Genomic DNA, 11,765 nt, shown 5'->3' on the forward strand with positions numbered 1-11,765 from the left:
CCCGTGCACCACGTCGGCGAGGTCCCGGGGACAAGGCTGAGGGCAAAGCTTCCTCATCGGCACCTTGGTCCTCTCCACAACGCCATGGGATGGGCCTGCCACGAGGAAACACTTACTCTGGGGCAAGTCCTCAGCTTTGAAGATCTTCAGGCAGAAGTGAGCCCCTCTCAGGGTGACCCCGGTGGGACGCAAGAGGTTCCCTTCGATGTCCTCCTTGTCCTCAGAGACCTCCTTCTTCTCCAGCTGTGGGACAACAGGAGGAAAACCCCAAAAGTCATTCCTCAAAGCCCCGATATGAGCAGCAAAACCCCACACGCAGCTCGAAGCCCGGCACCTGAGACCAGGGCAGGTCGAGGCCGCGGCTCCCCTGGGTTCAGCAGCCCTGGGCAGTCCGTCCATCCCACACCGATACTCACGGGTGCTTCATCTCCGGGCCCCAGCACGAACAGGCTGACCTTCAGGTAGCCCTTGGCCCCCGCGGAGAAGTCCTCGGGGTCGGAGAGCAGCAGCCACTTCCTGAGGAAGGCGTGCTCTGGGGGGGGGGAGGATGAATTAACACTCACTGCTGGGCCTCAGGAGCAGGGGGAGGCCTCAAGGATGATTTTGTGGTTTGGGTTTTTTTTTTTTTTTTAAAACAACAAATGGATGTAACAAAGCAGTTGGTAGACGAACAACCTTACAGAGGTGTGATTTGACTTTGTGGAGGGAAGAAACTGCATCGTTTCCATGTCCTCTCTTTCAGCATAATGAAGATGGAGGTATAATATCGAGGAAGACGGCAGCCACCAAAGCATTTCTGTTGCTTTACTCCACAGATCAGTGCGTGGCTGCGCCTTGGTCACCCATCGGTCACCCCCTGCAGGCCCTTACGAGTGACCCGGGTGGGTCAGGGCTTGTACAAGGCATTTGTATGGGTTTGCACAGTGTAGGTGATACACACGTCTGCTTGTGCTATCACACCAAGCCCCGGGGGTGTCCAGGTAGGTGCGTTACCCCTGACCCAGCCACCACAGCCATGTTTAAGCAGCACAAGATGGATCTGTCTTGGGGCACAGCCTCAGGACAGGGCTGAAATGAGTTGTTTGAGCTGCAGCAGGGGAAGGGGAGCGATCTGCCAGGCTGGCAGCACAGCCCGCACAGGCTCCCCCCGAGTCACTAGGGAGCAGACACGTGTACCCTAAAAAGCTCCTGCCACTGCTGGTGCAGTGTTCGTGCCCCTGGAAACAACCAGAAGGGTTGCCTTGGTCCTCTGGTGACCAGTCAGTGCCACTTAGGACACCTCCAGAGGCCAGGACACCTGCAGAAGGCAATCTGCCAGAGCCCTGCTCCCTCTGAGTCTGCTGGGAGGCTGCTATGGATTTCAGGGGAGCACGAGGCCGCCCCTTCAGCACGAGAGCGCCCCACACCACACTTCCCTTTATCTGCCTTGTAGGTCTTAGCTCTTTGTGGCTAACTATCCCACTTTTCTCTGCAGGGATTTGGGTGGGAAATTTTTGATAAGCATCACTTTATCCTTCCTTCACGACCCCCCTCTGCCCCTCTGGTACAGGCATCCAGGGATAACCGGGATGGCTGCGTGCATTTCCCCTATGTTTGACCCCAAAAAAGCGTCACCCAGAGCACTTGCCCCCCTGCCACAGCAAGCGACCCCAGCAGCTGAACTCACTTGGCTCCAAATAAATGGTCTCGACATCCATCTGTGAACAACAAGACAAAAGCAAGCGCTCGCCTCGTGCTGCGAGCCCGAGAGGCTGGGACGGGGGGGGGAAGAGGCGTGAGCGCGCCCTTACCCGAAACTCCCCGATCACCGAGTCCGTCCGGAAGGACCGAGAGTCCACCACCTGCGGGAGGAGAAGGCACAGCACTGAGTGCAGCACCGAGCTGGGAACAGGGACAGGTCCCCGGGCAGAGTGGGGCGGGGACAGGGCGAGCACCAGCCCCGCGCATCCCCAGGGAGGAACCGGAGCAGCTCACCGTGATGAAGATGGGCGCGTCGAACAGCTCGGCTGGCGACTCGAAGACGTTGAAGAAGAAGGTCTGCAGGGCAGAGGGAGCACGGCATAGGGCTGAGCGCCGCCATCCTGTGCACCCAGCCGTGCTGCCCTGCCCGGGCATGGGGCTCTGGGACACCTCGGGGAGGTGGCCAGGATGCGCCCTCCACAGAGCCAGGGGACGCTCGGCCAGCCAAAGCATCTTCTTGCTGCAGCTTGGGCTGCAGCCCCTGGTAGCCAAACCCCAACCCCTGAGCTGTACCGGTGCCTCCGTTAGGGTCCTGACCCCCAAAGCTCCCCCCAGCCTCTCCCGACACCCCCCCCAGGCCTCACCTCGTCGAAGAAGGGGCTGTTGCCCTTGCGTATCCTGGTCCTCCTGGTCTGCCCCGCGGCCGTCACCTTCACCACGGGCTTGATGTTAACCCCGGGCAGCTGCCGGCCCTCGATCACCCGCACCCGGATCTGCGGCAGGAGGGGAGAAAGGGCAGGGCTCAGCGGGCAGCCGGGGTGGGCATTGGGTGCTGCCCAGGTCCCCCATGGGGGACGCACCAGGACCCGGGACCCCCACGGGGGACGCACCAGGACCCGGGACCCCCACAGGGGACGCACCAGGACCCGGCCGTGCCTCACCTGGAAGTCCTGCGGCTTGTTGGACAGGGGCTTTTTGGGCGAGCTCCTCCTCCGCCTCACCCCGTGGACGTGGTGCACCGGGGGCTTGCGGGGCAGCGAGGGCGGCTCGGACCCTGCTGGCCCCGAGGACGCGGGCTCCGTCTCGTCCCCCGTCGCCGCCCGGTCCTCAGCCTCCTCCTCCTCGGTGGGCGCCTCTGCGCGGGGCGGGAGGCAGGGAGGTTGCTGAGGGGGCTTCGGGTGGGCTATAGGGGACGCGTCCCCCCGTGCCGCACGCGGGGCGCTCTCATTACCGGTGACCGTGTCGGGCTCAGCAGCCCCCGGCGACGGCTCAGGGGGGGACGGAGGAGGGAAGAGGGGAGCAGCGCCCGGAGGGGGGGTGTAAGACACCTGCAGGATGAGGAAAGCCTGGGGAAAAAATAAGAGGAGAGGTGTCACAGAGCTCTCCCCAGCCTGCAAGGCGCAGAGGAGGGGTTCCCACGTGGGATGCAGCGGGAGACCCCCCGGCACAGCTCCCGGGGTCCCCGTGCAAGCCCCCGTGCAAGCGGGGTGTCCTCCTGCTGCCCCCTCCCCGAGCTCGTGGGAAGGTGAACCAAAGCTGAAGGGACCAGGATGGGGAAACTGGTCCCAAACTGGGGCCCTGCCAGGCTGGGGGCCAGGGCCACGGGGTTATCGACGGCCCCAGGGGAGGCTGGCAGGGCAAAAAGCCGCTGCCCCCATGGGAACACCTGAGGTCGGTTCTCCCCACAGCCCCGGGGGGGGGGGGGGGCGGGGAAGAGGCTGCTTCTGACTTCGTACCAAGGGGGCAGCTTAAGGAGGAGCGATGGCACGGCCGCCCCCAGGCAGGGACTCACCCCGGTGGTCTGCTTCTTGGTGTCCAGCAAGGGGACGTTGTAGGAGGCCGCCAGGCTGGGGGAGGACAGGACATCTCGCAGGGGCACGCGGGCTTCTCCCAAAAACCTGGGGGCCGAGAGCACCGGGGGTCAGCGGGGGAAGGGGCCGAGGAACCTGGACGCTGCTGGGGAGGATGCTCGGAGCCTCGGGGCTGCCTGCCCTGCTCAGACAACGTGGGGACTTCTGGGGACTCTGTGCCCTTTTTAGCACAAAAAAGCACCTGGAAGGCCGCTCTGAGGAGCGGGGAGCTGTCAGCTCCTTGGATGGACTTTCTGTGCCAGCTGTACCCAGAATAAAAAGGGAGAGAGAAATGGCTCGGGGGGTTTCAGCAGGGCAGAGGAGTCCACAAAATCAAGGCTCTCCACGGGCTTCCGTTCCCCGTGATACCCAGGTGGATTTTAAACCACCACGGGAGCAATTTTCCCCGATCAAGCTGGATATATCAAGTTTCCCCTATCAAGCTGGATTCTCTCGCAGTGGCTGCTTCGGTGCCTCCGCTCGGCAGGCGCAGGCAAAGCGCCCAGCCCAGCTCTGCTGCTCCACAGCCGCTGCTGCTGCCTCCTCTCCCGCTCCCCGTTTCCTTCCCCACCACTTCAGGAGGGCTTGAGAGGCCGAGCGCTTCTCCCACAGGGAGAGGGCCGTCTTCCCCTCCCCGTCTCCTTCCATTTCCTCTGCAGACAGTGGCGGAAACAGGGCTGCGCTCCCCAAGAGGAGCGGGGTCGCTGCTAATTGCCCCTGTTGGGGCAGCACCCCGGCAGAGGGGCAGCTCGGTGCCGTCTCCGTAGGGAAGGGAAGGCAAAAAGCCAGCGGGGAAGGGGTCAGCAAACAGGAGAGGCTCCGCACGGGGGCTCCGTGGGCGCGCAGAGGAGCGGCTGCACCCCCCCCGCAGGCAGCCGAGAACTGCCTGCACCAGAGCCGGAGCCTCCTCCCCTCTGCCCCCCTCCATTTATAGAAGCACACAAAGCCACCGAGCTGGACCGAGCCCAATTTCCAGCAGATCCAGCATCAGCACCGGCGCTGGAAGCAGGAATCGGTCACGCCAGGGCCGTCCTCCCCGTCCCAGAGGCTGCGGAGCTGCGTTTCCCACCGTGGGCTGCCCACAAATGAATCGATTCCAAACTTTCCCCCCCACCCCCCCAGCCCCGTAAGCAGCCAAAAGGAGCCTGGCCAAATCCCGGCCAAAAAGAGCCGTGGCACCTCCTCGGCCTTGCGCCCCATCACCGTGGCCTCGCGGCACCAGCATCGCCACGAGCAGAGGCGGCTGGCACAAGGGTCCCTGTGTGTGTGCTCCGTGCCCCGAGCAGCTTTTTTTTTTTTTTCCTCCCCAAACGTTGTGCAAAGCAGCCCAGCAATGCGGCGCTCGCCTCCCACCAGCATCCTCAGCGCCTGGATATCGCACACCGCCCCCCGACTCCGATTTGCAAAGCCTCGGGCGTGCACGGAGTGCACGCCCGAGGCTTTGCAAAACGGAGTCGGGGAGGCAGGCGTGGGGCTCGCCCCGGTGCTTTTCCTACCGGTTTCTCCCCACGGTCTCGTGGTCTTTCACGACGACGCTGAGCTCGGACCCAGGGTCCAGCGCCGTGCCCTTCAGGTCCCACTCGAAGCCCTGCGGGGGAGGAAAGGGGAGCGGGCATCAGCTGCCTTTGCAGGAGGAAACCCCGGCCCAGGTTTTTGCTACGGGTCAAAAAGCAAAGGAGAAAACCGAGGGGAGCTGGCACGCAGCATTTCTGCACCGAAACTGTGTTACTGCTCGCTCGCCAAAAGCTATTTTTTTAACCTTGACCCGCACGGGTCAGGGTTAGAAGGAAAAAATATCCTCCCCTGGGCCAGGCTGATGCGTAAACCACTTGTTTTCCCTGCGAGCTGCTATATTTTTATACGGTTTCTTTTAATCTGCGTGCTTGGCCCTGATAAGATCTTGATGGAAGGGGAAGAGGTTGGAGCAAAGGGCCACGCGGAGCCAGCTCACGGCTCTCCTTGCCCCCGGCAGGATGTGTCCCGCACCGTTCCTGCGTCCTCGTGGAACGGAGACAGCCCCGGGCTCACGGGGACGGGGATGGAGCCGTGCTCACCTCGTTCCATACTGGGTTCACGTTGTTCTTGATGACCTTTGTCTTCTTCTTCACACCTGTGGGGAGCAACGTGCATGGGTCTGACGGGAACGGCCCCAAAATTCAGATCCTCCCCCCCCCCCCCCGATGTGTGTGTGTGGGAATAGCAGAAAGGGTGAGAGGCTCCCGGGGGCAGGATCAGGCCAAACCTTGCGCACAGGCTGGGCTCCGGGACTGCCCCGTGAGCCCCAAGAAAACCCCGGGCACTCCTCTCGCTGTGCCGTGCCTCAGTTTCCCCACGGCAGGGCAGGGAGGAGGCTCTGCCTCCCTTTGTAAATGCTCCGGGGAGAATTTTTGGGCTGGAGAGCACCACGGAGAGCGGGACAGCCCCTCGCTGCACCTCGCTCCTGCCCCAGCCGGGACCCAGGGCCCCCGCACCGCACGGCACAGGGGCGAAGCTCATGGGCTCCACTGGCGGGGGGTGGCACAGACACCCCCAGGAGGTGAGGGCAGGGACGCTGCCACCCCGTCCCCACGGAGCCGTCCTGTCCCCGTGGAGCCAGGCGGCAGCGGCTGAGCGCAGCCCAGCACCGAGAGCCCGCGGTGCCCCCCGCCCAAACCCGGAGCCTTGGGTTCACACCGAAGGCAGCAGCACGCCAGCTCGGCCCCGAGGGACGGCCGCGAGCCCAGGGGAAGAGGAAAAGGAAGAGCACGAGAACAATAGCGGTGACTCAAAGCCCGCGGGACCCCGGGTGGCCGCCGGCCCCGTCCCTCCGTGTGGTGCCATGTGCGCACAGAGAGGTACCGCGGTGCCGGCGGGGAGCCCAGACCACGCACTCGGAACAGCCCCCCTGGTTGTTGGTTTCTTTTTGCGTGTGTTTTTTTTTTTTTTTTTTTTAAAGCATTGCCAAATTAATCTTTTCCTATTTCAGATTTTAAAGAGCCACTGCTACACCTTCCGGCCCCGAGCTAAGCCAGCAGGAGGAGGGAGGGCTCCGTGCGCTAGCAGGCAGCCCCATGGGACACATCCCCGCACGGTGCCCAGCCCTGGGGAACATCCTCAAGCACCGGAGACGTTGAACATCCCTCGTGTCAGGCACGGCTCCTGCTTTCAGTGCATCCTGGAGACACGGGGCTGTGCACAGCCCTGGAATTCCCCCGTGCCTCCAGGGTCTGGCCGTGAGCTGTTTTCTGCATCGGATGGAGCCCACCCCAGGGAACCCCCTGGGACCTCGGAGCTCCGCGCTCCCCCCACCCGCAGCACAGCACAGGAAAGGCTTGGTCAGAAGCCACTCATCATCCCTTTCCTTTCCTTATTTTTTTCTAAAAATGGACATTTTCCACCGCCAGGAAGCGGGTGCCAAAGAAACAACATCCTCCCAACGTGCGCTTTCGAGGTGCAGAGGCATCGCCCCGCTGCCCCAGCGCGGCCGAAGGAAAGCCTCTGAGCATCACCTCCGTGCCAACAGCAACGGGATGAACCCCGAGACACGGGGCTATTTATTTATTTACTACAAATCTCGTACTAGCAATTAAAAGCCTTTAATCAGAGCAAAGCACAAAAGCAACCAAGAGGGCACCCAAGGGCGCAGCGCCCTGCAGCAGCGCCCTGCTTTTTGCCGGCGCTCGCCCCATGGGGTCACCCCGCTGTGCCACAAGCTGGGGACGGCGCTGAATGACCACCGTCCCCAGGTCCTCCCCTGGGGAAAATCCCCGCTACCACCAAAGCAATGGGATTTTTCACTCCCCCCTTTGCACACCCCGAAAGCTTGGGGGAGGAGCCCACCCCAGGGACCCCCATCCTCAGCAGATGTGCAACACAAGTGAGCAAGGCACTGGGATGTGCTGGAGGACGGGGATGGAGGGGATCAACGTCAACGTGGTAGTGGGGAGTGCGTGGGGGGTCCCCTGGGAATTTTGCAAGGATCTGGGGCAAGGATGGAGCTTTGCAAAGCCCGGGGTCCGCGGGGTGCCCGGACAGGACGTACGTCCTGTCCGGGCACCCCGCGGACCCCGGGCTTTGCAGAAAAGTTTGCAAACGGTGGATAACTCGATCCAGACAAAGCAATAATCCTGCCCCCCCCCACCCCCGCCCCCAGCCCCAAAGGGCAGATTTGGGGTGCCCTCACCTCGGAAAGTCAGGCTGGCCACCGGGTCGCTCTGCCTGTCCCCCTTCTCTAGGTTGGGGAGGTGGCTGGCTCGCTGGAGCACGCAGCGCAGCATGGCTGGGCGGCCGAGCAGGGCACCGAGAGGCCAGGCCGGGCCCCGCACCGGGCAGGATCCGGCCCCGGTCCCGGCCCCCGCCCCGGCCCTCCCCGGCCGCTGGAGGAGGCGCCCGGGCGGTGCCACGGAGCGCCTCGGTGCGGCAGCCGCGGGGGGTGCAGGGGACGGGGGGCTGCGAGCACCGGGACGGAGGGCACCGGGGATAACGGAGCACCGGCACCCAAGGGTGCTGCATGCCCCGGGACAGAGGGCACCGGGGATAACGGAGCACCGGCACCCAAGGGTGCTGCATGCCCCAAAACAAGCGGGCACCGTGGATAACGGAGCAGCGGGACCCCAGGATGCTGCCCGCCCCGGGACAGAGGGCACCGGGACCCAAGGGTGCTGCATGCCCCGGGATAAGAGAGCACCGGGAATAAAGGAGCACCGGGACCCCAGGGTGCTGCACGCCCCGGGGGACCCAAGGGTGCTGCACACCCCGGGACAACAGGCACCGGGGATAGAGGCGCATCAGGATCCATGGATGCTGCAAGCTCCAGGATAAGGAAACACCAGGGATAACAGAGCACCAGGACCCAAGGGTGCTGCAAGCACCGGGATAACAGGGCACCGGGGATAATGGGGCTCTGGGACCCAAGGGTGCTGCAGGCTCCATGATAACAGAGCACCAGGGATAACGGAGCACCGGGACCCAAGGGTGCTGCCCAGGACAAGAGAGCACAGGGACCAGGGCTGCTGCAAGCTCCGGGATAAGCGACCTCCAGGGATAGAGGTGCACCAGGATCCCCGGATGCTGCAAGCTCCAGCATAAGAAAACACCAGGGATAACGGAGCACTGGGACCCCAGGGTGCTGCAAGCACTGGGATAACAGAGTACTGGGACCAGGGATGCAGCAAGCACTGGGAAGAATGGAACACCGGGACCCAGGATGCTGCAAGCACTGGGATAAGTGAGCACTGGGTATAATGGAGCACTGGGACCCCAGGGAGCTGCAAGCACTGGGATAACAGAGCACTGGGAATAACTGGGCACAAGGACTCGGTGAATGCTGCAAGCACCGGGGGTGCTTCAAGCCCCAGGATCCTGGAGTTGTTAAGGACTGGGGACGCTGCAAACCCAGAGGACAGCAAATCACCAGGATCAGGGATGTTGTGAGCTGGGGATGCTGCAAGCCCCGGGGATGCCCAAGCAGAGAGCTGCTGCGAGCTAGGGGTGTGCGAGCGCCAGGGATGATGCTGCAAGCTCTGAGGATGCTGGAGCAGCAGAACAGGGAGTTCAGCAAGCCAGGGCTGCTGCAAGCTGCAAGGAGAACTGAGCGGAAGGACCTGGGGATGTCGCAAGCAAGAGGCATGACAAAGCACCGGGCCCTAGGAATGCTACAAACCCTGGAGATGCCACAGCACCGGGACCTGGAAATGCCGCGAGAGACCAAGCACCGGGACACCTGGGGGTGCTGGGAGCCACGGGGATGCCGGGGGCAGCAGCCCTCGGGGTACGGAGGATGCCACGTGCCCAGACCCCAGGGGTGACACCCCCCGAATGCAGAGCATGGGGACCCCGGGGATGGAGCAAGCCGGGGTTGTTCCCTGCATCAGGGACCTGGGGGTGCCACACTGCTGGGGACACTGTGACATCCATGGGGACACACCAGCACCGGTGCTGCTGGGGGGGGTCTCGCTGCTGGCTGGGGGCTCTGAGTGCCCTGAGGCAGGGGGTCCCCAAGCATAACCCTGCCCACGGGGTGAGACGCAGGCAGCCCCTGCCCCGAGCCCCCTGCCCAGCACGCACCAGTGTGGGGGGAGCACATCCCCGCTGCCACCCCCACCCCTAGAGCAGAGGGGGGGTCCCCTCGTCACAGCCCCTGCGCGCTGCCAGCGGGTGAGGATGAGGGCGGGCGGAAGGGAAGAAGAAGAAAAAGCTGGAGCTGAGCCCTGCAGGCGGGGGGTTTCCCACGACTGGGCACCGTGACAGCGGGAGGACCTCCTGCCACTGGAAGGTCCCCCCCCCTGAGGTCCCCCCCCGGCCGCAGAGCCCGGCACAGCTGCAGGACACGAGCGCTGACACACGCTCCCCCCTCTCCAGCAAGCCATAAAAAGGCATTTTTTCACCCCAAAGACACCCAGGGCATCGCGAACCAGGCGTGGCACATCGCACACCCCCTCATTTCTCCCGTCACCCCTCGGGGGGGGGGGGGGGGAGCATTTGGGACCCCGCAGGCCCAAGGCCATCGTCCCCCGGGCAGCGCCGTCCCGCGAGAGCAGCAGGGCCCAGAAATAGCCCTGGTGCTGCGCTGCGGTCACCGCTCAGCTATGTGCCCCCAGCCCCCCCCCCCGAGCCCCCCTCGCGTGGGGGTAGGGGGGGCTGTGGGTGGCTCTGTGACACGCGGACAGGCTGCTGGGGGGGGCTGGAGGCCCGAGGCAGGCCCGTACTGGGAGCCCCGCACAAACTGGGAAGGCCCCGCAGCAGTCCCGTGCTGGGCCCCCTGTGTTAGGGCCCTGCACACTGACAGGAGCCTGCACTGGGACCCCCACACATGCACAGAACCCCCTTAAGGGGACCCCCCCCGTACTGGGAACCCCACACATCCATGCCCCCCCCTGTACCGGGACCCCCGCACATGCATGGGACCCCCTTAAGGGGACCCCCCCCGTACTGGGAACCCCACACATCCATGCCCCGCCCTGTACCAGGACCCCCGCACATGCATGGGACCCCCTTAAGGGGACTCCCCCCATACCGGGAACCCCACACATCCATGCCCACCCCGTACTGGGACCCCTGCACGTGCACGGGACCCCCCCCCCCGTACCAGGAACCATGCACATCCAAACCCCCCCCCCAACAGCAGGACCCCCCCCATACCAGGAACCCCATACATCCACGCCCCCCCGTACTGGGACCCCCACACTTGTACAGGACCCCCATAATGGGACCCCCCCCATATACTGGGAACCCTGAACATCCATGCCCCCCCATACTAGGACCCCCACAATAGGACCCCCCCATATACTAGGAACCCCACACATCCGTGCCCCCCCCCCCATACTGGGACCCCCACACATGCACATGACCCCCATAATGGGACCCCCCCCCCCATATACTGGGAACCCTGTACATCCATGCCCCCCCCCATACTGGGACCCCCACACACGCACGGGACCCCCATAATAGCCCCCCGCCCATATACTGGGAACCCCGTACATCCACGCCCCCCCATACTGGAACCCCCACACATTCACAGGACCCCCATAATGGGACACCCCCCCCCGCACCGAGACCTCCACACACCCATACCCCCCCCCAATAGCGGGACCCCTGCACATGCATGGGACCCCCATAATGCCCCCCCCACCCCCCCCATACCGGGACCCCCCCACACCCACACCCCCTCCCATACCAGGACCCCCCCCATAATGGGACCCCCCCCGTAGCGGGACCCCCGCTCCCAGCAGGCCCCGGCCGTTCCCCCGGGCACGCCCAGCACGAGGGGGGGGGGGGGGGGGGCGCAGACACCAACCCCGGCCCCCCCCGGCCCCCCCCCGGCCCCACCTTGGAAGACGAGCCCGCAGTAGGCATCGCTGATGTCGGTGTCGGGCGTGCGGAGGTTCTCGGCGTGCAGCACGAAGACGCGCAGCATCGCCCCGTTACCGGCCCCGTTACCGGCCCCGGGCCTCCCCCCCCCGCCGCCCTCGCACTGCGGCAGCGCGGCCCCCCCCCGCCCCCCCCCCGCCCCTTAAAGGCGAAGGGAGCCCGGGGCCGCCTCGGTTTCCCCCAGCCGGGGGCTCCCACGGCTCCCGGCCCCTTTGAGCCGGGCTATTTGGGGCCGGGTTGCCCAGCAGGAGGCTCAGGGGGGTCCCTCCCAGCACGGGCAGGACCCCCCCGCAATGCCCCCCCCCCCCCCCCCCCCCCGGGCCCCAGCAGGGGCTGCCCCGTTCCCGTGCCCCAAGAACCCCGGTTTGTGCCTTGGGCTTCACCCAG

General features: G+C 64.8%; 1 protein-coding gene across 3 annotated transcripts in view; it reads right to left on the reverse strand.

The window, feature by feature from the left end:
• DYSF (dysferlin) overlaps positions 1 to 11,445 on the reverse strand; it is a 93,457-nt gene extending 82,012 nt beyond the window's left edge. The window contains exons 1-12 of one of the 3 annotated variants that reach the window (XM_050710431.1): positions 11,337 to 11,445; positions 5,585 to 5,640; positions 5,027 to 5,118; positions 3,473 to 3,578; positions 2,912 to 3,026; positions 2,622 to 2,815; positions 2,325 to 2,453; positions 1,975 to 2,037; positions 1,791 to 1,841; positions 1,667 to 1,697; positions 417 to 532; positions 117 to 243 (exon numbers count right to left, since the gene is read on the reverse strand). In XM_050710431.1, the coding sequence (XP_050566388.1) occupies positions 117 to 243; positions 417 to 532; positions 1,667 to 1,697; positions 1,791 to 1,841; positions 1,975 to 2,037; positions 2,325 to 2,453; positions 2,622 to 2,815; positions 2,912 to 3,026; positions 3,473 to 3,578; positions 5,027 to 5,118; positions 5,585 to 5,640; positions 11,337 to 11,424 (1,168 nt within the window). In that variant the 5' untranslated portion in view covers positions 11,425 to 11,445. Of the gene's footprint in view, positions 1 to 116; positions 244 to 416; positions 533 to 1,666; positions 1,698 to 1,790; positions 1,842 to 1,974; positions 2,038 to 2,324; positions 2,454 to 2,621; positions 3,027 to 3,472; positions 3,579 to 5,026; positions 5,119 to 5,584; positions 5,641 to 7,692; positions 7,869 to 11,336 lie in introns of those variants that run through there. The other 2 variants (XM_035547302.2, XM_050710433.1) reach the window with 2 other exon arrangements.
• Between the last annotated feature and the right edge of the window lie 320 nt (positions 11,446 to 11,765).

The sequence above is a fragment of the Cygnus atratus genome, chromosome 4, assembly GCF_013377495.2.
Source record: "Cygnus atratus isolate AKBS03 ecotype Queensland, Australia chromosome 4, CAtr_DNAZoo_HiC_assembly, whole genome shotgun sequence".
Classification (NCBI taxonomy): Eukaryota; Metazoa; Chordata; class Aves; order Anseriformes; family Anatidae; genus Cygnus; species Cygnus atratus.